Source organism: Eublepharis macularius, chromosome 4, assembly GCF_028583425.1.
Source record: "Eublepharis macularius isolate TG4126 chromosome 4, MPM_Emac_v1.0, whole genome shotgun sequence".
NCBI lineage: Eukaryota > Metazoa > Chordata > Lepidosauria > Squamata > Eublepharidae > Eublepharis > Eublepharis macularius.
In genome coordinates, this window is record NC_072793.1 from 14956087 (window position 1) to 14980645 (window position 24559).

Here is a 24559-nt window from a genome sequence, read left to right on the forward strand (position 1 = left end):
TTTAGAAACAGGTCCGCTAGTTTTCGAGCGGAGGGTATAGCGGTACAGGGTATAAAATGGGCTTGTTTGGAGAACAGATCTACCACAACTAAAATACAATTATGTCCTTTCGAGGGAGGTAGATCAGTGATAAAGTCCATGGAGATTATTTCCCAGGGCCTGTTCGGTGTTTCTAATGGTTGCAGGAGACCCGGAGGTTTCCCCTTCCTGGTCTTTGCGCTGAGGCAAATAGGGCAGGAACCAACGTATTGGGAAATGTCTTTGCGCATGCCCGGCCACCAGAATTGTCTTTGAACTAGGTGTAAAGTTTTCAGGTACCCATAATGTCCAGCAGTGGGAGCATCATGACAGCGCTGCAAGACTTCCAGCTTAAAGCTGTCTGGGACATACAACTTGCTCCCAGCTAGCCAATCCCCCTGTGGGGATTGGGTTAGTTTGTTTCGTGGCGCCTTATCCCCCTCCTTCTCCACTTCAGCTTTAAGTTTCGATTTCCATTCTTGGTCGGCCGGGAGGGGCTGCTTAGCGCGGCTGCGAGTAGTCACCACGCCCCCAAGTTGCTTAGGCGAGAAGACCGTGTCGACAGTCTCCGCCCGTTTGCTCTTATGTTGGGGCATGCGCGACAGGGCGTCCGCCAAAAAGTTAGTTTTGCCCGGGAGATAATTGAGGGTGAAGTTGAACTTGGAAAAGAATTCCGCCCACCGCAATTGCTTGGCATTCAGTCTGCGTGGGCTTCGGAGGGCCTCCAAATTTTTATGATCTGTCCAGACCTCAAAAGGGTATCTCGCCCCCTCCAGCCAATGCCTCCAGTTTGTGAGAGCTGCTTTCACTGCAAAGGCCTCCTTCTCCCACACATTCCAATTCCTTTCTGCCTCTGAGAACTTTCTGGACAAGAATGCACAAGGCCGTAATTTCCCATCCTCCCCCTTCTGCAGCAAAACCCCCCCTATCGCCGTATCGCTGGCGTCGACCTGTACTATGAAGGGGGACTGTTCGTTAGGGTGGGAGAGGATGGGTTCCGTTACAAATTGCTGTTTTAGACATTCGAAGGCCATTTGGCAATCAGGGGTCCATTGTAGTTTAGCCGAGGGTTTTTTGGCTTGGTCCCCTTTATCTTTGGTTTTCAGCAATTCTGTTAAGGGGAGTGTGATTTGGGCAAAGTTCGCTATGAAGTCTCTATAGAAGTTGGCAAACCCCAGGAAGGATTGCAGTTCTTTACGGGTGGTGGGTGTTTGCCAATCCTGGATCGCCTGTACTTTGGCTGGATCCATTTTCAACCCCTCTTGTGAGATACAGTACCCAAGGTAAGTGAGTTCGGTTTTGTGGAATTCACATTTGGACAATTTAATGGGCAGTTTATTCTTCATTAAGGTGGCCAAGACCTTTTGTACCATTTGAACATGTTCTTCCTCTGTGTCCGAATAAATTAAAACATCATCAAGGTACACCACCACCCCTTTGTATAGAAATTCATGTAAAACTTCGTTTATCATGGACATGAATACAGACGGGGCTCCCGTCAATCCAAAAGGCATAACTAGGTATTCATATTGTCCGAGGGGCGTATTAAATGCGGTTTTCCACTCATCCCCTGCCTTGATACGAACGTGGAAGTAAGCATCTTTTAGATCTAATTTTGTAAAGATCTTACCTTGGGCCACGACGTTGAGAAGGTCTCGGATGAGCGGTATAGGATAGGCGTTGTTGGTGGACACTGCATTTAGTCCTCGGAAATCCGTGCACAGCCTGAGTCCCCCATCCTTCTTTTTCACGAAGAGAACTGGAGCGGCGTGGGAGCTAGAGGCTGGGCGGATGAACCCTCTTTGGAGGTTGGTGTCGATGAATTTCCGGAGCTCTTCACGTTCATGGAGACTCATGGGATAGAGTCGTCCTTTAGGCAATGAGGCTCCGGGTAGAATTTCCACCGCACAGTCCGTTCGTCGGTGCGGGGGTAGAGTGTCAGCTTCCTCCTCCGAGAAAGCATTTAGAAAAGGCCAGTACGGTTCGGGTATTTGGTTGACTTCTTCTTGGGTGAGGAGGGCCTTTTCTTTGTAAGTTGGGTCTTCGCCCCAGTTTTGATTCCAACGGTGACTTTTACAGTTGGCATGGTTGAAGGTAATACATCCTTGAGCCCAGTCTATGTAGGGATTGTGATCACATAGCCATTTGCTGCCCAGAATTAACGGGTACTTGGCAGTAGAGCTGATGACAAAGGACCTCTTCTCCCAATGTTGTCCCATGCCTGTGATCACCGGGATGGTTTCAGTTGTGACCGGATTCATGTTGGTACCATCCATTTGTTCAAAAATTACTGGATTCTGTAAATCCCGAGTTGGTAAGACCAGTCCATTGACTAGAGCTGGGGCTATGATGTCTCTTGAGCAACCCGAGTCAATAAGAGCTTGCACCCGAATGTGCATTTTTCTCTCTGGGTTGATTAGAGTCACTGGCATGAATAAAATGGACCCAGGTGGCCGGTTCCGTGCAGGGACGGGCTTGGGGCGGATCTGTCGTTTGGGCCCTTTTACGACAGATCCATCTCGTTTCCCGACTGGGGACTTTCTGGGTTGACTTCTGTAGATGGGGAAGCGGGATCGTATTCCATAACTTCTTCCGCTTCCAGCCCTCTTTCTGAGGCTGGCCTTTGGGAAGCGCCGCGGCCTCTGTTTGCTCGTGGAGCTGGAGTCGGGCGTTGGAGCGTAGGGAACGGAGCAAGGGTTGGACGCCGTAATTGAAGCGGAGGTCTTTGCACAGGTCGGTAGGGGCATTGTGCTGCAAAGTGACCAGCCTGTCCACATTGCAAACACAGCCCTTGTTGCCATCTAGCATCTCTCGCTCCACGAGTGGCGTAGCCCGCTCCCCGAGCTCCCTTCTGTAGGGTCAATGGTCTCCTTTGTCCCGTTTGTTGTTGTTGCTCAACCAAACGGACTTCTAAAATGCGATTCTCCACTTCGCAAACAAGTTGAACCCAACCTAACAGCGTAGGGGGATTGTCTTGCATGAGGGCTCTGTCCAAAAGTCTCGGATTAAGTCCTTGTTTGAACAGAATAATTTTTGTGGACTCCTCACACCTGGGGCACTTGGCAGCCAATTGTCGGAATTTCGTGATATAGTCTCTCGCTGACATGCTGCCCTGCTTAATGGCCTGCAATTCTGTTCGGGCCCTGGTTTCCTCTAAGGGGTCTTCATATTGTGCTCTAATAGCATCTACCAACCCCTGGAGAGTATCAAGTTCTGGGGCCCCAATATTATATAGTCCTACGTACCAGTCTGCTGCTTTCCCTTGTAAGCGGGAGCCGAGATGTTCAATTTGGCTGGCCTCGCTGCCGAAGAGGTGTCCCCACCGGTTGAAGAATTGTAAGACTTGCACTAGGAAAAAGCCCAGTTTGGAGGGATCCCCATCAAAAGTGGCGTCCAGTTTCACCCAACCCATTGGGAGGTCTTGCCTCGGAGCCGGTGCTGGGTAGAAGTCCGCCGGAAGCATCAATGGTACTTGAGGTATGGGGGGACCCGGTTGTGCTGGCGGTGCTGGTTGCGCTGGCGGCGGCATCACCGGTTGAGCCGGGGGTGGCGGCCTCGGCTGGGCTGGCGGTGGTGCTCTCGGCTGGGCGGGTGGCAATGCCGGAGGTGTTGGCCGTAGCGGTTGAGGTGCTGGCAGTTGAGGTTGGTGCGGCGGAGTAGTGATCGGCCGCTGAGGGGTGGGTTGGTGGGGTCGTAGTGGTGTAGGCCCCATCGGTTGGTTCGGAGGAGGTCTTAAAGGCTGTTCCAGTGGCAAACGTATCGGCTGCAGCGGCGGGGTTAGTTGTGGTCGAAGCGGAAGGGGCCGCAGCGGCGAAGGCCGAATGGGTGGAAGGCCGCGCGGGCTTGCCCCTCCCGGCGTTGTTGTTCTGGGAAGCGTCGGCTGGCCTTTTGGCGCTGGTAGACCATCTCCCGGAGGTTGTCCGACGGGAACAGTTTCGCGCGGTTGACCAGGGGCTCCCTCCCCTGATGGAGCCACGGGTGCTCCCGCTTGGTCCGGCCGGACCGTTATAGGGGAAGTATGTGGGGGTATCACCGGTGTATCACTTGGCTTTTCCTCCCCTTCCGTAGGCCTCTCGACAGGGGTCTCGTCTGGCGGCGCCTCCGCTCCCGTGATCGGAGGTTCGATGGGAGCTTCATCAGATGGCACACTCGGGTGATCCCTTCTCGGTGGAATTTCCCGCTGAATGGGAAGTTCCTTGGGTTGTTCTCCCGATTCGCCAGGATAGGTGCCCCCCTCGCCGGTAGGTGACGACCGCTGCTGAACTTCCTCCATCGGATAGGAGATGACACTTTGAAGGGTAGCTATCTGGATTGCCATCTCTTCAGGAGACAGTCTTTCTCCTGCCCCCATTGAGGAAATTAAATGAATGGCGTGAGCCAAACTTTCTTCCATATCCATCAGCTTAGCTTCTAATTGTTGTATTCGACTTGGCCCTGGTTGTTCGCCCAGGGAACCTTCATTCACTGTACTCACCGGGGAGAAAGGGCCCCACGGAGGAGGGTCTCCTCGGACTACTCGCGACCTCGCGGCTAGAATCCCCTTGGCCATACCCGTCACGGCCGAGATGCTGGTATCTACCGCATAGGTGCGACCTCGTATCTGCTCCCAACTTGGTTCAGGGACTTCCGTTGGCTCCTTCCACGGGGCAAGTTCGGAATAATCCCAACTCAGGGCGCCTCGGCGAGACGTGTCCCCCTCCATCTGCTCAAACGTCCTGTTCCAATATCGCCATGGTTGGCTGCTATCTAGTTCCGGGACGGTTTCTAGGCTTCGGCGCCCGTCCATCGAGACTCGTGGATGGAGTCCACCTGCCCGGCGCTCTCTGGTTTCTCGGGGTCTGGCTCCCCACTCCGACGGGGTGGGTACCGAGATCAAGGGGAGAGCGGTTGCTTTCGGCCTTGCCCCGAGGTTGCTTTCGGTCTCGTTCCGAGTACTGAAGTCGATGAGAGGCAGGGTAGAAGTGGAGGCTCCGGTTCCGTTCCCGGTTGCTCCCAGCTCCTGGGAGTCTTGGATTTGCACCGGTTGATTGTCGGGAGACGCATACGGATCAAACAAAGGATCCCTGTCCGGGACAACCTTGGATTCCGCTGGGCCCGACTCAGACATGATTGGTAACAAAATGTCAGACTGTGGCTAGATAAGGTACTCTCTGCAAGATTCCCTTTAGAAGCAAGAATAAGTCCAATGTCTAGCAAAGGAAGTTTTATTGCAGAAAAGGTCCATTATAGTCCACTGTCCTGAATAGGAGACTCAGGATGGTACATGATCATTGTTACCAATGAAGAGCAAGCATAGGATACAGAGTAACAATACCCATCTGGAACAGCCTCCCCCCACAGTTCTCAAAACAACATCTTTCAGTCCTGGGAAGCTGCTCTCCTTCAAGGCCAATGCCTGGTGGAACGGTGTTAGACAAAACAGTCTCCTCTGGTGGGAATGCTGCCTGGGAACTGGTGCACCTGAGGAGAAAACACTTAGAGACTAAAAGCATTAGAAAATGGAGTCAGTATAGTTAAGATATATACTGGACCTGACATTTGCATCGAAGTGGTTTTATTCATAACCCTTCTCATGTGTGTTGCATAAAGCTACAAAAACAAGTTGTTCTGCCTCTTGGAATATTTAAAGTTCCTTTGCAATTGTGTGTATCAAGCTATTATAGACAGAATTATATTCTCCTCTTGGTACAGTAGCTAAGTTAACACTGTTTAAATAGATTACAAAATGAGTCATCTTTGGGGGCATACAAAACTGTTTCACATAAATGAACTGAGCAAGAATTACAATTGTTCTAAGCAATGTTAACTACCATCAAATATACAAAACATAGCGCAGAAACAAGATCAGAAGCTGTTGACTTGAACTGTTAAGATGTTTTATTACATGGGGTACCTGCCAGTATTCATTTATCCACTCCAGACGCAGCACTCCAGTAAGTCTAAAAAATCTTTAAACTTGCAACTGCTTTGCTATAAACACAGGCAAGAGAAGGGGGAGAAAAACATGTACCAGGATAGTAAGAACCCTGGGCCCTGACTGAGACACTCAGGAGAAAGGTGGGTTATATAATGAGTCTACATAAAAAAAGTAAATCATTCTAACATGATGTCACCACACATTAACATCCCAGTGCTCACCTGAGCAGGCATCTTTTGAAGCAAAAAGGAGGCTGCTAGTTTTTATATAGGACTAGCTGCCTACGACCACAACGGGGTCAAGGCTGTGGCTTGATATGAAATCCAAAGAGAAATGCAATGGGGGAAAAGTGCCAGTGCTTACATATAAGGCTGCAGTGATTTCCAGCAGTTTCCCCCCTCCCTCTGCAGATGCCCACTAGACTGTTCCTGGGGACCCATTCTCCCTTTCTGCTGAGTGGGGCAGGTTGGCACGTGGGACCAAGATTCGGGAGAGCCCCCAAGACGGTGCCCAGTATTCAGTACTAGTGACTACAGTCACACACACAGATTAAAAAAAGTCTTGGGAGACATGTATCAGTTTATAACTGGTTGAACAAAACGAGGCCTTTGATTTAACCTGCCCAAATTGCTGTTTCAAGTTTGTCTCTAATGTTTCTTGAACTACCTGTGTCAAATACAATACCAATTTTCTTCATTACATTCACACACTGTATCATGCCTATTATGCTATGCTATGAATATTCAGATTTTGGTAATCTAAGTTCTAGTAAACTGTTCGTTAGGTTTCTCATATTGAACGTACTGACGGACGTGCATCATGCTTATTAGATACCTCTTTGATTGGACTTTGTATCGACTCATCGAGACTCTGCTTTGAGTTGCAGTGAGAAACATGGACTCTAAATACAGTAAATAAATAAAAAATATAATGCAGTCTGTCCCTTGAACATGGAAACATTGGAATTATAGAAAGAGAACCCATTCAGAACATTTGGCATTTTAAAAACCAACCCTAGATCAATCCCATTTAAACCAAACCAAAAATATTCTTGAAACTTGGTTAAAAGGACTTCCTGTGAGAGTATACTTCTATCTCCCATATACAGCACAAACTTAAACATGTTTATTTAGAATTCTGTTCGACTGTTTTTTACTCCTGGGTTTTTAAAGGAGTCCAGCTTTAAACTCATAGGAACCAACAGTACTAACAGTGTTATGTGTTCTCCAGCACATGCAGCAAAAGAACAGAAGCATGTGATAATATTATGGAGTGTACAGCCCCATCTTTTATTACAACAACACATACTTGATGTCTGGGCTTGTTCTCTCCAGTCTTTTCTAAAGCTGGGATGGAATAATCTTGTAATTTACCAAATTATTGACAGCAATTATTCTTGAAAATATAACACAAGGAACTATAAAAAGAAAACAAGTTGATCAGACTGCTAAATGAAGATATTAATAAATATTAATAAATGAAGGCATTAATAACAACAACAACATTTGATTTATATACTGCCCTTCAGGACAACTTAATGCCCACTCAGAGCGGTTTACAAAGTATGTTATTATTATCCCCACAACAAACACCCTGTGAGGTGGGTGGGACTGAGAGAGCTCCAAGAAGCAGTGACTGACCCCAGGTTATTTCAAGTATTTATGAGTCCACTAAGCAATACAAAAAAACAATTATCTGTCATATAAATCCTGCCTGTTGAGAAGCTCAGCTGTCATTTAACAAATAACAAAACAGTAGCAGAGAAAGGTGCAAGGGGTATAGGCAATATTTGCTGGAAGTTCAAACTAAAAGGCAGGGTTGTTGAATTAGTCTTTAAGGTCAATTGTATTGTGGCATAGGTTTTCATGACTGAATGCATCTCAAGAAGTGGGATCCAGCTCACAAAAACATATACCAGAATACATACATACATTATCCTTTAAGGTGGGACAAGATTCTTTGTTGCCCTGGTTACAGAATTTGAAATTGCTTAAGTGGAAGTAAATTATAACATTCTCCATAAGCATTCAAATAAATTTAATGTCATGATATAGCTTCCATTATCAGTGGAAGAGGTAAAAATGTTATATTCATAGGTGGTCAGTAAATTGCTACCAATTAGGGAGCCACGAGATGTACACAGGTTTGCCCACACCCCTCATTCTCAGTTTCTATTCCTCAGTAGACTGTTTGCCACTTGCTTCCCTTCATCTTAACAGCCTCAGGGCAAACAAGGTCAGCCCCAGCTCTCTGCCCTCATGTTGTCAAGATTCTATCTCAGAACAGACATAGTCCTGTTTCTCTTTCTGCAGCAGTTAATCCTCCCCCTTTGAGGGGTGAATTTGGAACTGCCTACTTTCCCGCATATCTGAGGCTCCTCCCGAGACTAAAACAAATCTCTTTCTGGCTTACGGGTATCTCTGTTTTGGTCCTCTGATGATTAGCACAGGCAGCCAGCTTTGCTATTAGGCAAAACAAACTTGATGATCTACACAGCAATTCAAGGGGGTCATTTCGTAGTTTCTCCTCTCCCTTGATAACACAGCACTTAACACAGCTAAGTCTCAGGACTAGATGACGAGCTTTTGTGGGCATAGCCTTGAACTTTGGAAGTCTTAACCTCATGATAATGCAATTGCCCTAATTGTTGATGTCTGAGGATAGGTAAGCCACAAGTTGCTTATCTAGCCCAGAATTTATGCACCAACAAACAGAACATTTTTACCTTTTTCTCTACATGCTTTATGACAAGCTGTATGTATGTAAGGGGAAGTTAGGGAGGGACTTCACATGTCACAGCATTCATCTCCTGATCCTAATTCCACATCCTGTTCCAGGGTCCCATGCTCGGAAGCAATCAGGAGAACTTCTAGGCAGCTTTTCGGCTGTTTTTTCAACATGTCAAGAGCTCCAGTGCTTGAGATTGTGGTTAAGCAGTGTTGGAGTTTGGTGGTTTGGTCAAGGATTCACCAAAGGGCTCTGGAGAAATGGAAACTACAATGAGCCATCCTGACAAAGATGTGCGCAACTATGGAAAGTGCTCCACAAAGTTGTGCTGTTTAATTTCAATCTGAGAAGCAGAGTTGGCAGCATGAAATCAACCTACATGGTCAATTTAAATGATAAATACTACAAGACCAAGAGTATCTGTAGACTCACAGTGACAAACATGAATTGCCTTCTTATTATCTGCCACTTTAAATACTACTAGAACATCTGACAATTGATGTTTTAGGACAGATATTGGGCACACCTTAAAAGGCTATACGGTGTTTTGTAACTAATAATATAGCTAAATTAGGTCGACGTCCAGAAAAGAGATGTGAAATGGCATTCAATTTCACAAAATACTATTTGTCTGATATTATCTCAGCAGTATTCATCATATTGACAACACATTTTCTGAACAAGATCTACTTAGCCTGCCAACCAGGTAATTCATTCTACTTACTAGTTTCTAAGATGGATATATTAAAAGCACTTCAACATTATTTCCTTAGGAATAAAGTGTTGATATGTTTGTAATTATGATCCTTTGGCAAGAAGAATAAAATTATAACAAAATCCTTTGAAGCAGTGAAACAAATTTTGTGACTTGCACTTCAAACATGAAAGGTTTGCGCAGAAACCCTGAAATATTGTAGTGTGTCTAGAAGTGTTTCCAGGAGCTTATTATGATGAATGAAGCCTGCCTCTTTCTTTACAGACAACTGAAAGAGAGCCTCAAGCTGTGCTCATGTTTCTTGCGGCAACCTGCTGAGGCACTCACAAAGATAAGAAAGCATGGGAAAATTAGATTTTGAAAAGCAGCAAGCCACATTCTATCTAAATGAATACATTTTTTTACAACTTAAAATTGCAAGTTGTGCCACATTGGGGATTTTTACATATTCAACAATTGTGCTTTTGGAATAAATTCTTCTGGACAGTCAGCATGTTATAGCTAAGATGTTTAGTGCAGCTGCCTCCTTTAGAAGCTGAATCATGGTGACTGTAGACTTCCGGTCTTTTCACTCTCTTGGACAGACATTAGGCAATTGCCAACTCACAAATATAGACTGTAAGCGCCATCAAAAATGCACATCTTTATGCCGTAATAGACGAATTGCCTTCAGATTAAAAAAAAAACCGACTGGAGATTCCCTAGAGAATAACCAATTAATATACAGCTAGAACTATCTTACCAAGGCTAAAATTCTGCACACTCTTATCAGGAAGCAAATTTCTTCTTTCCGAGGGCTGGAATTCAATGGGAGGCAATAGCCATACACTGTTCTATTGTGCCTGGTCCCACCTCAACTTGAAATAACTTTGGGTCAGTTTGTATTGTTTTAATTAAGAATTTAAGAGGAATCTTGCTGGATCAGACTAGCATCCTGCGACCAAAAGGATGCCCTGGAAGATCCACAGTAGGGGCCCAGAAACTCAAACTTCCCCTTCTTGTTGTGAGTTTATCTATCTTCTTACTATATAATTGAGTAAGCGTGTTTCAGACAACTCACTTTATACCCTGGTGCACCACCAGAGGGCGCTGCTGCAGAGGAAAGCCCAGGTGGCTCATCATATCGCTCCAGAAAACATGCCATGGTGGGAAGCCCAGGCAGGGAACAAGAGCGGAGCAGGAGGCAATGACCTCCCCGTGGCTTAACCCAGCTGGTATTAGGTGCGGAGCAGGTGGCAATGCCCACCCCCTTCAGGCAGCTGGTATTAGGAGCAGAGCGGGTAGCAATGCCCGCCCCCTACGTTAACCCAGAAGATATTAGGAGCAGAGCAGGTGGCAATACCCGCCCCCCTTCAGCCAGCTGGGATCAGGAGGGGAGCAGGTGGCAATGCTCACTTTATGCCTTAACCCAGGTATTATTAGAAGCGGAGCAGGTGGCAGTGCTGCCCCCCACCTTAACCCAGCTGATATTAGAAGTGGAGAAGGTGGCAATGCCCCCCTTCATGCAGCTGGGATCAGGAGCAGAGCAGGTAAATATGCCCACTCTCCACCTTAACCCAGCCGGTATTGGAAGTGGAGCAGGTGGCAATGCACACCCCCACCTTAACCCAGTTGGTATTAGGAGCAGAGCAGGTGGCAATGCCTGTCCCCCTTCACCCAGCTGGGATAAGGAGGGGAGAAGGTGGCAATGCCCACTCTGTGCCTTAACCAGCTGTTATTAAGAGCAGAGCAGGTGGTGGTGGTGTTGCCCCCCCTTAACACAGCTGATATTAGGAGCAGAGCAGGTGGCAATGCCCCCCTTCATGCAGCTGGGATCAGGAGCAGAGCAGGTAGATATACCCTCTCTCCGTCTTAACCCAGCCAGTATTAGAAGAGGAGCAGGTGGCAATGCCCACCTCCCGCCTTAACACAGCTGGTAATAGGAGTGGAGCAGGTGGCAATGCGCACCCCCACCTTAACCCAACTGGTATTAGGAGCGGAGCAGGTGGCAATGCCACCCTTCAGCCAGCTGGTATTAGAAGTAGAGCAGGTGGCAATGCCCACCCCCCATGTTAACCCAGCTGGTATTAGGAGCGAAGCAAGCGGCAATGCCCAACCCCTCCTTATCACAACTAGCATTAGGAGTGGAGCAAGTGGCAATGCCCACCCCCGCTGTAACCCAGCTGGTATTAGGAGTGGAGCAGGTGCCAGTGCCCACCCAGTGCCTTCACCTGGGCGGGATCAGGCACAGAACAGGAGGCAATTCCCTTCTTCCAGTCACTCAGCCAGGACAAGGAGCAGTTGGAAATGCCCGCCTCCTTCAACCTACTGGAGTAAAGCACTGAGCAGGCAGCATTGCCCACCCCATCTTCACCCTGTCGGAATCAGGAGCCAAGCAGGCTCCCCCTGATTCTCCATGACGAATTTAAATCCAGCTGGCTTAAGGCGGTTTATAGATATATTACAAAAATAGGTTTTTCTCCTCAGGTGCTCCTAACTCAGGGGGCTGAACGAGCCAAAGGGTTAATTAAACAAAGAACAGAAGACATAGAGTGCCAATCTGACATCTTTAGTGCATCTAAAATGGGGGTGTTGATAAATGATAAAGGTACTCTTGAGCCAGCCAAGTATCTGGCCTCTGTGGAAGTAAATAATTTCAGAAGGGCATTTTCTTTGGCCAGGTGTTCTGCTTTTCCATCAGCGGTTGTTGAGGGTAAGTACAACAAAATCCCCTATGCAGAAAGGCTATGTCTATGCCCTTTGGGAGAGGTAGAGTCTGCAGAGCACATGTTCTTCAGTTGCCCATTTTATGGAGAGGTTCGTTTAAAAATTATTACTGCACTATGAGACAGGATTCCCAGTCATATAAATACAAATAAAGCAAAGCTCTGCTGGCTCTTAGCCGATAAAAACCACATGATCACATGGCAAGTAGCCAGATTCTGTACATTAATTTTTAAATGGCATGAAATGTATTTTAAAAGTCTTTTAAAAACTGATGGTTTTTCTTTTTATTGATAAGTGGTTTGGTAACATAATTTTTGTATAGTGCTCTGGGTACTGTAATAAAAATGATAATGATGAAGCAGGCAGCAATCTCTGCCCCCCCCTTCAACCTGCCAGAATCAGGAGCAGAGAAGGTGGCAATGCCCGCACCCCCTTCACCCAGTTGGGATCAGGAGTGCAGCACATAGCAAAGCCCACTGTCTGCCTACACCTGTCAGGATCAGGTGAGGAGCAGAAGATAGTGCCCGTTCCTCCCTTCATCCAGCAAGGAACAGGTGGTAATGCCCACCCCCCTTCACCCAGCTGGGATCAGGCTTGAAGCAGGCAGCAATGCCAGCCCCCCTTCACCTAGCCATAATCAGGCACAGAGCAGAAGGCAATGCCCATTTTCCCTTCACCCAGTTGGGATCAGGAGTGGAGCAGGTGGCAATACCTGCCCCCCTTTACCCAGCCTGTATCAGACATGCAGCAGGTAGCAAAGCCCACCACCCCTTCATGTTGCTGAGATCAGGTGTGGAGCAGATGGCAATGCCCACCCCACTCCTTCACCAGCCGGGATCAGTGATGGAGGAGGAGAAAATGCCTGCCTGCCCGCTCTCCTCTTTCTACGGCCCGTTGTATTTTTCCCCACAACGGGCTTTGTTTCTAGTTAGTATATATGCAACTAGGATATTTTTCCTCAATGTGCATAATTTTATATACTTTGTTACAGTGACTCATTTGTCAGGTTGTTGCCCACTCACCCAATTTGGAGACAGTCTCTTGGAGCTTTTCAAAATTTGCTTTGGTTTTTACCAGTCTGATTAAATTTATGTGATCTACAAATGTGTCCACTTCATTACTCATCCCTGATTCCAGACAGTGATAAATAACAACAACAACCCATTTATATACCACCCTTCACGACGACTTAACACCCACTCAGAGTGGTTTACAAAGTATGTTATTATTGTATTGTCGAAGGCTTTCACGGCCGGAGAACGATGGTTGTTGGGGGTTTTCCGGGCTGTATTGCCGTGGTCTTGGCATTGTAGTTCCTGACGTTTCGCCAGCAGCTGTGGCTGGCATCTTCAGAGGTGTAGCACCAAAAGACAGAGATCTCTCAGTGTCACAGTGTGGAAAAGATGTAGGTCATTTGTATCTACTCAGGAGGGGTGGGGTTGAGCTGAGTCATTCTGTAAGAGTTTCCCAGGGTGTGGAATGCTAATGGCGGGAGGCTTCACTGAATCCTGAGGAGGTTCTTTTGCATATGGATTGGTGCTTGATGTGCTAATCTTCTCTGCAGGGCTATTGTCGGGTGTGGAGTGTTTTGTTGGCCTGGTGTTTTTCAGAACTGGAGCCCATGCTCTGTTCATTCTTAAGGTTTCTTCTTTCCTGTTGAAGTTTTGCTTATGCTTGTGAATTTCAATGGCTTCCCTGTGCAGTCTGACAAAGTAGTTGGAAGTGTTGTCCAGTATTTTGGTGTCCTGGAATAAGATACTGTGCCCTGTTTGAGTTAGGCTATGTTCAGCCACTGCTGATTTTTCAGGCTGTCCAAGTCTGCAGTGTCTTTCATGTTCTTTTATTCTTGTCTGGATGCTACGCTTTGTGGTCCCGATGTAAACTTGTCCACAGCTGCAGGGTATACGGTATACTCCTGCAGAGGTGAGGGGGTCTCTGCTGTCTTTTGCTGATCGTAGCATCTGTTGTATTTTTCGGGTGGGTCTGAATACTGCTTGAAGGTTATGCTTTTCCATAAGCTTTCCCATCTGATCAGTAATTCCTTTGATATATGGCAAAAACACTTTTCCTGTAGGTGACTGTTTTTCCTTGGTTGTTTGATTCATCCTGGGTTTGATTGCTCTTCGGATTTCATTTCTGGAGTAGCCATTTGCCTGAAGTGCGTGGTTTAGATGATTAATTTCCTCATTGAGAAAGCGCGGCTCACATATCCGTCTTGCACGATCCACTAATGTTTTCATTATGCCTCTTTTCTGTCGGGGGTGGTGATTGGAGTTTTTGTGTAAGTACCGATCAGTGTGAGTTGGTTTCCTGTAGACCTTGTGACCTAACTGAAAGTTTGCTTTGCGGATGACCAAGGTATCCAGGAATGAGAGTTTTCCCTCACTTTCTTTCTCCATTGTGAATTGTATGTTCAGGTGGATGTTGTTGAGATGATTCAAAAACTCCCTCAATTCTTCCTCCCCATGGCTCCAAATGATGAATGTATCATCCACAAACCGGAACCATACACTGGGTTTGTGGGGTGCTGATTCTAGAGCTGTTTTTTCAAAATGTTCCATGTAGAAGTTTGCTATAACTGGGCTGAGTGGGCTCCCCATGGCCACCCCATCCATCTGTTCATAGAATTCGTTGTCCCATTGGAAGTAACTGGTTGTCAGACAATGATGGAATAAGGCTGTTACATCCTCTGGGAAAATCTGATTAATCAGTGCAATAGTGTCTTTTACTGGAACCTTGGTAAACAGGGATACAACATCAAAACTGACAAGTATGTCTTGTGGATTGAGTTTCAGAGAACTGATTTTGTTGATGAAATCTGCTGAATCTTTGATGTAAGACGAGGTTTTCCCGATGTGGTCCTGCAGGAGATCTGCCAGATGTCTAGCTAATTCATATGTCGGTGAACCAATGGCACTCACAATGGGTCGGAGTGGGACTGAATCTTTATGTATTTTGGGGAGTCCATATAGTCTAGGTGGCTGTGCTTCAGTCTTGCATAGTTTTCTGTGCGTGTCGGGATGTAGTGAGGAATTCTTGATCAGCGCATTTGTTAGCCTGGTGATTTTGCAAGTGGGATCTCGTTTTAGTTTTTTGTAGGTGGAGGGGTCCAGGAGTTCCTTAATCTTCTGGCATCTTCTCTGAAGATGCCAGCCACAGCTGCTGGCGAAACGTCAGGAACTACAATGCCAAGACCACGGCAATACAGCCCGGAAAACCCCCAACAACCATATGTTATTATTATCCCCACAACAAACACTCTGTGAGGTGCGTGGGGCAGAAAGAGCTCCTAGAAGCTGTGACTGACTCAAGGTCACCCAGCTGGCTTCAAGTGGAGGAGTGGGGAATCAAATCCAGTTCTCCAGATTAGAGTTCCTCGCTCTTAACCACTATATCAAATTGGCTAAACTTAAGTTAAACTATTCTGGTCTTCCTACATTGTTCTTAGGAAGCTTCACTGATTACTTTCATCCATTTTAAGAACAGTCCCCTTTACTACTACCTAATGTTTTCTGCAGTTTAACCAGTTATAAATCTACAAGCAGGTTTACCTCTCATCTCATGACTTCTCAGGACAGGAGTCTTTAGCGAGGGCATTTGTCAAAAACTTTTTTGAAGTTCCATATTTACCTCACAGGAAGACTTTTGTGCTGTCAAGAAAAGATGGGGTCTTCTTAAATTTGCATACAAGTTACAGGCATGTTTGGTAATAAAAGTGTCTTTGTTTTGGGAACACAGTAGTGCCAACTGGGCAATCCTTATATATATACTTGTTCATCTTCGCAAAGAACTCTAGTGAGGCAAGACTTTTATTTGCAGAAGCCATGCTGATTCTTCCTCTGTAGCATTTATTCCATTATATGCTTAATAATTCTATCATTTAATAAGCATTTCCAACAATTTTCCTGGAACAGACATTGGGCTAACTGACCTGCAAATCCTTGGAGCCTCTTTCCAACTCTCCAGTTCTCTTGTACAGAGGACGATCTTAGCAACAAGTTACCTACTATTGTCAGGGGATTCACAATTTTACACAAGTTCTGTAAGAACTTTAGTATTTACACCATTTAGACGGTGACTTGTGTTTTTAATTTTTCAGTTTGCCCTAGAACTTCAGCACATCACCTTTATTTTATTCAGTTCTTCAGACACCCTCCCACAAAACAGGGAAGAGCTGAAGATGCTTACTCAAAACTCTGAAATTGTTCTAAGGCCACCTTGATTATCAGGAGACAGTGCAGGATAGAATTTTGTAAAATAAATACCTATAATGAGAAGAATAGACTCAAGCGTCCTGCTAACACTGGTACTGGCCTGTCTCTCCTACCTTGTCCAGTTTCTTGGCTACTGGTAGCTTTCCAATGCTTGCAGAGCCAGATGCTTTTGCAAGCTACTCAAATACACAGTTGTGGCTAAATAAAAAAGAGTCCAGTAGCCAATTAAAATAATGGTACCTAGCCATTTCACCTTATAGTATGATTTAACAATGGCTGGAAACCTAAAAAGGGAAGGGAGGAGAAATTAATGGACCCTGCTGACTAAACTACTTGCCAGTTTTAAAATTAACCTTGTCAAGTCTTAGTTCTAGATCTAGCACAGCTTAAACTGTTTTAACTGCTCAGAGAAGCTGAAACAGAATTGCCTTGTCAACCCAAGTTCTTAAACTGCGATACCTTCGCTTTACCTTTGACGTATTCAATACACAGTAATATCTGCCTTAAGTGTGCTCTTCATGTTGGGTGTAATTAAAAAAAAATAAACTGTAGGGGAGGGGAGCTCAGTGGCAGCACCGCAGCATGACCAGCCCAGCCAGAAATACAGTCAGACTGAAAGTGATGCAGCCACCTGTCAGCTATGATGGAGGTGCATGAAAGACCTGCATAACTATGGAATGAAGCCACAGGAAGAGTGGGTAGGTTTGACAGGGAAGGGGGCTGCAGTTCTCCCAGGAAGAAGTCTTGAAGCAGAAAGTGACCCAGGGAGGCTTCCCAGGACATTCCAGCACAGGAGCCTCACAGAGGCAATGAGCGGGATGAGTAAGAAACAGTAATGCTCATTACATCCAGTGTTACCAAACCGCTTATAGAGCTGTTAGCACTCTATTTTCAGGAGCATATTTTCAGGAAGCATTACTGTATAAGAAATATACTTACCTTTTCCTCATCCAGTCACTCAACTCCCCTCTTTTACCTAGTACGGTGGCTGCTTTGTCACCGGGAGTCTCTTGTGATCTTATTCATGCTATGAGTGACTTTGGGATCAAGGTTGTTGCTGAAAAGCAGGATAGAAATAAAACAAAAATAAACCTAGTGGGACCAATACCTAAGTATGCATGTCAGCAACTAATTTGCCAACCACCCTACAGGAATATCTGACGAAAGATGAGCATTCTCAATCTTTCCTTTTGAAACAATCCTTCCTTTCTTCCTTTCACCTCCCTCCCGCCCCAGCTTCCTTCACAACCCCTGGAAAAAACAGTATTCATTTCTCCCATGCTGCCCCATAGACTTTAAAGGTGCCATGGCAAATGAGCTGCTTCCCCCAGCTCCGCTTTGGAGCAACACGTTTTGCTTCAGCAAGCTTTCAGAAGTGGAAGTTAGAGCCAAACTACAAGTGAGGTCTTACACAGGTTGGACACTAGTTGGCTTCCCTCAAGTTTTGATGGGAAATGTAGGCATCCTGGTCTTGCAGCTGTAATGGAGAGCCAAGCTGCAAGACTAGGATGCCTACATTTCCCATCAAAACTTGAGGGAAGCTGACAAGTGTCCAACCTGTGTCAGGCGTCACTTGTAGTTTGGCTCTTAAACAGGCAAGGGTTTCGCAGCACCCCAGATCAGAACCACAAGTTCCTTTCTGCCACCAGTTGTCAGTTGGCGTTCCCTGGGAACACAAACAGGCCGCCCTTCACAACGCCAACATACAAAATCCATTTTTCTCTAACCAGTTCGTTTTGCTATTCTATCAATTCTCCTCCATTTGCAGTGCCACCTTAATGCACATTTACTTGGAAATAATCTCCCCCCCCCCAACTCGAGGGAACTATTACTCCACCATAAACAGGCAGAGGGATGCAACTTGTCCCACTTTCTCCCTTAATTTAAATTTCCACCTTCTCTTTCTTACACAATTTTTAAAAAGCAAAAGACCAGTAAAGACTAGCAAAATTGCTGGTAAGGGATGAGCTTTCGTAAGCCACCAGCTGGCTTCTTCAGATACAGCTAGAATGGGAGTTCCACATGCGTGTAGTTGCAAAATAGTACAGTCCAGTAGCACCATTAAGACTAACCAACTTTATTATAGAGTACACTTTTGAGAGCCACAGCTCTCTTCGTCAGATACATGCGTGGGACTCACATTCTAGCTGTATCTAAAGAAGCCAGCTGGTGGCTCAGGAAAGCGCATCCCCTACCACCAATTCTGTAAAGGGTCCAGTAGCACCTTTAAGACTAACAAACTTTATCGTAGCATAAGCTTTCGAGAGCCACAGCTCTCTTCCTCAGATCCCCCCCCCCCCACCGATTTTGTTATCCTTAGAGGCACTAGTGGACTCTTGCTCTTTTCCACTGCTATAGACAGACCCACACGGCTACCCATCTTGAACAATTTTTAAAAATTAATTCCTTTGCGAAACTCAGTCCCCAGCTTCCCCGTCAGCGCTTCGTCCTCTCCACAGCTGAAGCCAAGAGGGGGGTGGGGGTGGAAGCCACTTCTGCCTACTTGCAACCGCGTAGGCCTCGCCTTTCTCCGCCGTCGCTTAGCAACCCTTCCACGCCGCCCAGCAGGAAGCGGAAGTAGTTCGCGGCACGTCGCGTTGCGTCGCTCTCCCTTAGGGACTCGGGAGGGGAAAGGGCGGGGTTGGTTTGAACCGTTGGCTGCGCTCGCTTGGGCGCCTCGCAGCAACCGCCGCTTCCCGCTCTTGCTTGGCTCTGCGCGGAGGGCTCCGCAAGGGGGGCGCGTCTCTCCTCACCGCGGAGGGGGACTGGAAAGGCTGGGGGGGTGGCTGGGAAGGGGGGGCTTTCCCGGGCGACTCACTTCCACGCCCCGGTCCCAACCCCGCTTCCATAGGCGGCCCCGTCGCCTCGCCCTTCTCGCGGGTGGGTCGTGCCCACCCTCTCTTCAGGCAGGGGGCGGGCAGGCTGCAGCCTAAGCCTCGGCGTCGAGGACCGCGAGGTAAATGGAGCTGTATTGCCTTGTCCGTCGTCAAAGAGAGGCAGGAGTGGCAGTTCTCCTTCCCGTGCTCGGAAAGGAGGCTTGGGTGACTCAAGGGGGACATTGCTCAGCAAATAGGTTCAGGAGCAGGGGTTTAAAAAGTTAGGGCCAGTGTGTGGTGGTGGTCAAAGCGTCAGAGGAAGATCTTGGAGAATCAGGTTCGAATCCCCGCTGCCCCGGGGTAATCTTGGGCCAGTCATACCTTGTCCGCCTAGTCTACCTCACAGGACTGTTGTGAGGATAAAATAGGAGAGGAGGAAAGCAGCTATAAATCAAGTTAAAAAAAAGTTTGATTCCCCACTCTTGCACTTGTGGGTGACCTTGGGTCAGTCCCAGCTCTTCCAGAGGAGTTGGCCATGTTACTCTGTAGTTCTTAAATAGAGTTCAGTAGCACTTTTAAGACTAACCAACTTTATTGTAGCGCAAACTTTTGAGAGCCACCGTTAGTCAGATACAGAGCTCTCTCAGTCCCACCCACCTCACAGGGTGATTGTTGTGGGGATAATAATAACATACTTTGTAAATTGCTCTGAGTAGGCGTTAAGTTGTCCTGAAGGGCGATATATACATTGAATGCTGTTATTATCGTTATTATTAAGTATTTTTTAAAGGGAATAAAACGCCCAAGGGCTCTGACAGCTGAGTAGGCATGCTTGGAATGGCTTTTCTGCTAAAAATCTAGGCAAAAAATTGGCATCTCCACAGTTTTTGAGATGAATGATGTCACATGCACATCATGATAGGGCAGGGAATAAACAGTAAACATAGCGCTTGGCTGTCTTATCTGGTTGATTTGTTTGAAAGAGAAACTGAAAAATAATATTGTTGTCCTCAGCCATGAGAGTGATTGGTTACAGTGTCAGCCAGAAAATTGTTCTGCGATCTGAAAGTTTGCCTTGTGAAGGGGCAAGAGCAGGATTGTCAAGGAGTGGGAATTACCTTCTTGATGGATTGAAAGTCTGTTACAAATTTTGGCACGTAAATGCTGATATCTGTAAATGTCATGCTGTGTAGAAAGGTTGTTGATTTGTTACCTGACAGATGAAGTTTTTCCCAGTGTAGAGATGAAATGATAGGAAAGGACTTATTTTTTTATCATGGCCATTGGGGTAGGCAATCTAGATTTCAAAGGGGTGATCTTAATATCACGAAAGTACAGCTAAGAAAGAAATTGATTACCTGAGAGAAAGCTACTGAATATTAAGGGAGTTTCAATGTTCACATGATGGGCTTAATGTTAGAAACTCTGCAGAATAAATTGCTTGATACTCTCTATGTGGTAACAGTCTAGTCATTAAAATTAAAATTGCAAACACTGCAAATACAGATTTCCATATCCACAATTGCATTGCAAAAGGGAAACATACACATAAAATGTGGGAACAGAAAATAACTGCTTGCTTGTTTGGAAAGTTTTAACATGTCCAATGAATTGTTTCCCTGAATGGTGTTGAGACCCTGTACAGTAGTTTGTTTAACGTAAGGCTGAACTTGCAAAGGTGTGTAAAGAAGCTTGATTTTCTTTCCTCTTAATAAATCCAATGAGAGAATACTTGCTCAGTTCAGTGTGGGGTCATTCCTTCAGTTCAGCTCATTTTAAGTATTTTCAGGTTAACTATGCTGGCTTCAAAAAAAGCCAGCCAGTCATTAGGTTGAGCAGGTAAAATATAAGCAATCAGATACATAACTTGACAAGGAAGGATTTCTCTAGGGTTTTCTGCAGCTCAATTATGTTTACTTGGAAGTAAGACCCACTATTGAATGTAAAACAGTTTGCAGATAAAATTGTCTCTTAATCATTCCAACTCTGATAATTTTTGGCTAGTATTCAGGGCAAGAGGCTTGTAGCAAATTAGCCCCAGAAACTCCTCAAGGAGACTTAATACTTAGAACCGTTCTAGGCTCATTTCTGCAGTGGTTTGGGGAAGAAGTCTGCCTGCAAGAGCAATCTGAATTACGCTAGTCTAAGCCTTGCAAAGGTGACGCTGTTAGTTGCCCTTGTACATGTTCTCCTGCAGGAGATGGTTGTGGGAAGTGCATCCTTGCTGGACTTCTGAAAAGCTTTGGGTTCCATTAACCAAGGTAGCCTTCTCAACGGCTGGGTTAGTGTTGAGTTGCTCTGTTTTACAGTGGCTACACCGCTGATCCGTTCCAGAAGGTGTGGCGATGGGCACTGACTGGTCTACCTCATGGCCTTTTACTTGTGGGTTCTGCAGGATTCCTTCTTGTACTGCATGTGATCTTATAGCTTAGTGAAATTGCTAGGAGAGGCCATGCACAGGTTTGGGTTTTGATAGTAGTATGTGTGGATGATGTCCAGGTTTATTACCCGTGTTGATCAAATCCTGGGAAGGCAGTAGAAGTTCTGAACTAGTTTGAGATAAATGGCTAAAGGAAGGGGATGAACAAGCTGAAATTTGATTCAGATAAGACAGAGGTACTGTTAATTGATAGCAAGTGTTTGGGAACAGATGTTGTGCCTTTGTTAAATGTGATTGCATTGTTCCTGAAACCCCCAGGTATGCAGCTTGTGGTCTGTACACTTGTGGTCTGTGGTCTGCTTGTGGTGAAACTCAGGACCGCACAATGATGTCACTTTGGGCCAGCTGGAACGAGAGGGGAGTTTTTTAAAGTTTAAATGGCCCTTCGCGAAAATGATCACATGGCCGATGGCCCCGCCCCCTGATCTCCAGACAGAGGGGAGTGTAGATTGCCCTCTGGGGCAATCTAAACTCCCCTCTCTCTGGAAATCAGGGAGTGGGACCACTGGCCATGTGACCATTTTCAAGAGGTGCCGGAACTCTGTTCCACCGCGTTCCAGCTGAAAAAAAGCCCTGGACTTTTGTATTATTTCTGGGTAAGGCTGCCCGTAGGGGGAGGAATATTTTTAAATCCAGATATTAAATCTTTCTTTCTTTGCTACAGTGTTGATAATTGCTGTTTTAAACTCTCATTTGTTTCCTATTTCCCCCATTGGTATAAATTTAAATATGCTCAGATACGTTAGTATGCAGTTTGTTGCTCCAACCGTAATAATAATATATTTGTAATAGCTATTTGGAGAAAACTGCTTCTAGCTATTATGAGAATTAAACAGTATAATTTTCTGCCTTAACTAAGTTCTGCATAATGTTCTTTAAGTAGTCAAATAAGCTTAGATTTGATAGGAAAGTAATGTGTTTTTCAGCTTTTCCCTAGATTTAAGTTTTTCACCATGTTTTCAAAAATTTTCTAAGATGTTTTGAAAATGGAGTGTGTGGAACAGCGGTGGATCAGTGCCTGAAGTCTGCCCTCATTGTCAAGTTCTGTTGACATGGCTGCTATTTTTCATACAGCTTTCTAACTGTTAAGTTGACAAGTGATTATTGATCAGATTTGGCTAAGGGACTGTCAGACTATGGAATCCCAGTTATCTAGAGTTCGTCTCCCCCCTTCTGCAAGAAGCACAAAGTTTCTTGATTCCAAAAGGTTTATTGAAAGACTATGCTCAGGATACAGGTAGCCATATTCCAAGGACTTGAAAAGCCTTGACTGAACGAAAGCTTTGTTGAGAATGACATACAAAGTGAAAGTAACAACACTTCAAACACCCATTCCCAGCCTCCCCCCCCCTGGTAGTCCTGTCTAGAAGGCCTGGGAAGGCGAGGACATCAAGGTGGGCCGGAACGGAGTGATAAGAATTCTTCGCTCCCATGGATGTATGCGGCTTGGGCAACACCTGGGCCTGGAGGGAGAGAACTAAACAACTACAGATTATAACATAAGAATATGGCGTAGCTTTGGCTTGAGAACTGACTAGCAAACTGACACTCTGACAGGGACCTTCCATTGCTTAGTGTGTATGCCCCCCTCCCAAATTTTGTTACTTGATGTCAAGAAGAATAGGTTTTCATCTCATATATTATAATTGTTAAAATACAAAGTTACATAGTTTCCATGTGCTATGTGTTATGAGAGGTTTGTGTTGAATAATTTATTAGGAGTGTTTCGTTTTACTTTTTGCCTCATTGTTCATGCTATTTAACCAAATAGCGAGAACGCGGTACTATAGACAAGCAAAACCAAAAACACTCGCGTCAACTTACTAACTCAATAAAGTAACATATACCACAACCAGTATGTAGAACCACACAGTATTGGAGATCAATGTGCAAACAATACAATTTTAATAACAGTCATCCCCAACAGTTGGAATAATATTCATACCAGTGCTAACATCAGGATACTGTACCAATAGATAAAGTGCAAGGTGCCCAAAGTGCTATTCATATATTGCACATAAAAATTAAAGTGCAAATGCAAAGGGAGCACCATGTACACAAGTCCTTTCAATAATTGTTCATGCTAAGCATTTGTGGCTAAGATTTGTATTATATTATTGTGAGCACTAAAGACCAGGCGCTTGTGTTTAATGTGTGATTTTAATACTAGTGTGCTATCCTCTTACCGCAGTTTGGTTTTATTTCTCTGTGTTGTGTTTTCAGCTGTCTTTTAAACAACGTTTGTACGCTGACGGTTGAATGAGCACAATGAGCAGTGAAGAAGAAACATGGGAGAAACTGGATGCGGAATTCGATCATTATGTTGTGGATATGAAGCCTTACGTTTTGAAACTACCTCACAAATCAGGTGACCTAATTTAAGACAACTAACTTAGAACTGAAACCTAATTTCATTTACCACTGTTATTTCAGTGACACTGTGACCAAAATTTTTGCCTCTGGAGTTAGGTAAGTTATGGATGTAAATTGAGATGTCAAATAAAAGTGAAACAAAATACGGTGGCAATTCAGAGGTCCACGTTTTGTGGCTATCATCATCAATAGTATTTAATATAATCAAACGTGGTTATTTTGCTTTTATTAGAGCTATCCATCAAATTATGTCTTAAGTTAATTGTCCAGTTTTAAACTTGATTAATTGTGAAATTAAATTAAGATGAATTTTCATGTTACTGAAAGTTCCGTATAGGCGGGCACACTTTTGAGGAGATTTTTTTGATGGGAAAGCCAATATTTAATAATTTATGATAATACATTTTACAGTTGCATTTTCAGATCAAAGTGAATGAATGTGATCTTTAATTCTATGCTGAATTTGGTCTGGCATTTAAATCAGTTAAGGCTTACTGTTCTTGGTATGTTGTAAGTAAAATGTTAAAAATTTGAACTTTTGGAGTCTTACAATGAATCGAAGTTACACTGGGGCAGCTCTTTGGTGGCACCCCGTTGCAACTATGTAAACCCCCTGCACCAGCTTGTGAGTGA

At 45.3% G+C, this 24559-nt stretch overlaps 1 protein-coding gene and 1 long non-coding RNA gene across 2 annotated transcripts in view; one reads left to right on the forward strand and one right to left on the reverse strand.

The window, feature by feature from the left end:
* Nucleotides 1-5479: 5479 nt before the first annotated feature.
* LOC129328390 (uncharacterized) lies at nt 5480-18854 on the reverse strand. Its single transcript, XR_008596871.1, has 4 exons — nt 18801-18854; nt 17237-17354; nt 15635-15733; nt 5480-8914 (listed from the first exon to the last, which is right to left on the reverse strand). It is a non-coding gene; the product is annotated as an uncharacterized LOC129328390 (long non-coding RNA).
* A 272-nt stretch (nt 18855-19126) lies between these two features.
* Nucleotides 19127-24559, forward strand: part of CEP112 (centrosomal protein 112) — a 464588-nt gene continuing 459155 nt past the window's right edge. The window contains exons 1-2 of the mRNA XM_054976905.1: nt 19127-19253; nt 23777-23921. Of these exons, the coding sequence (XP_054832880.1) occupies nt 23813-23921 (109 nt within the window). The 5' untranslated portion in view covers nt 19127-19253; nt 23777-23812. The remainder of the gene's footprint in view (nt 19254-23776; nt 23922-24559) is intronic.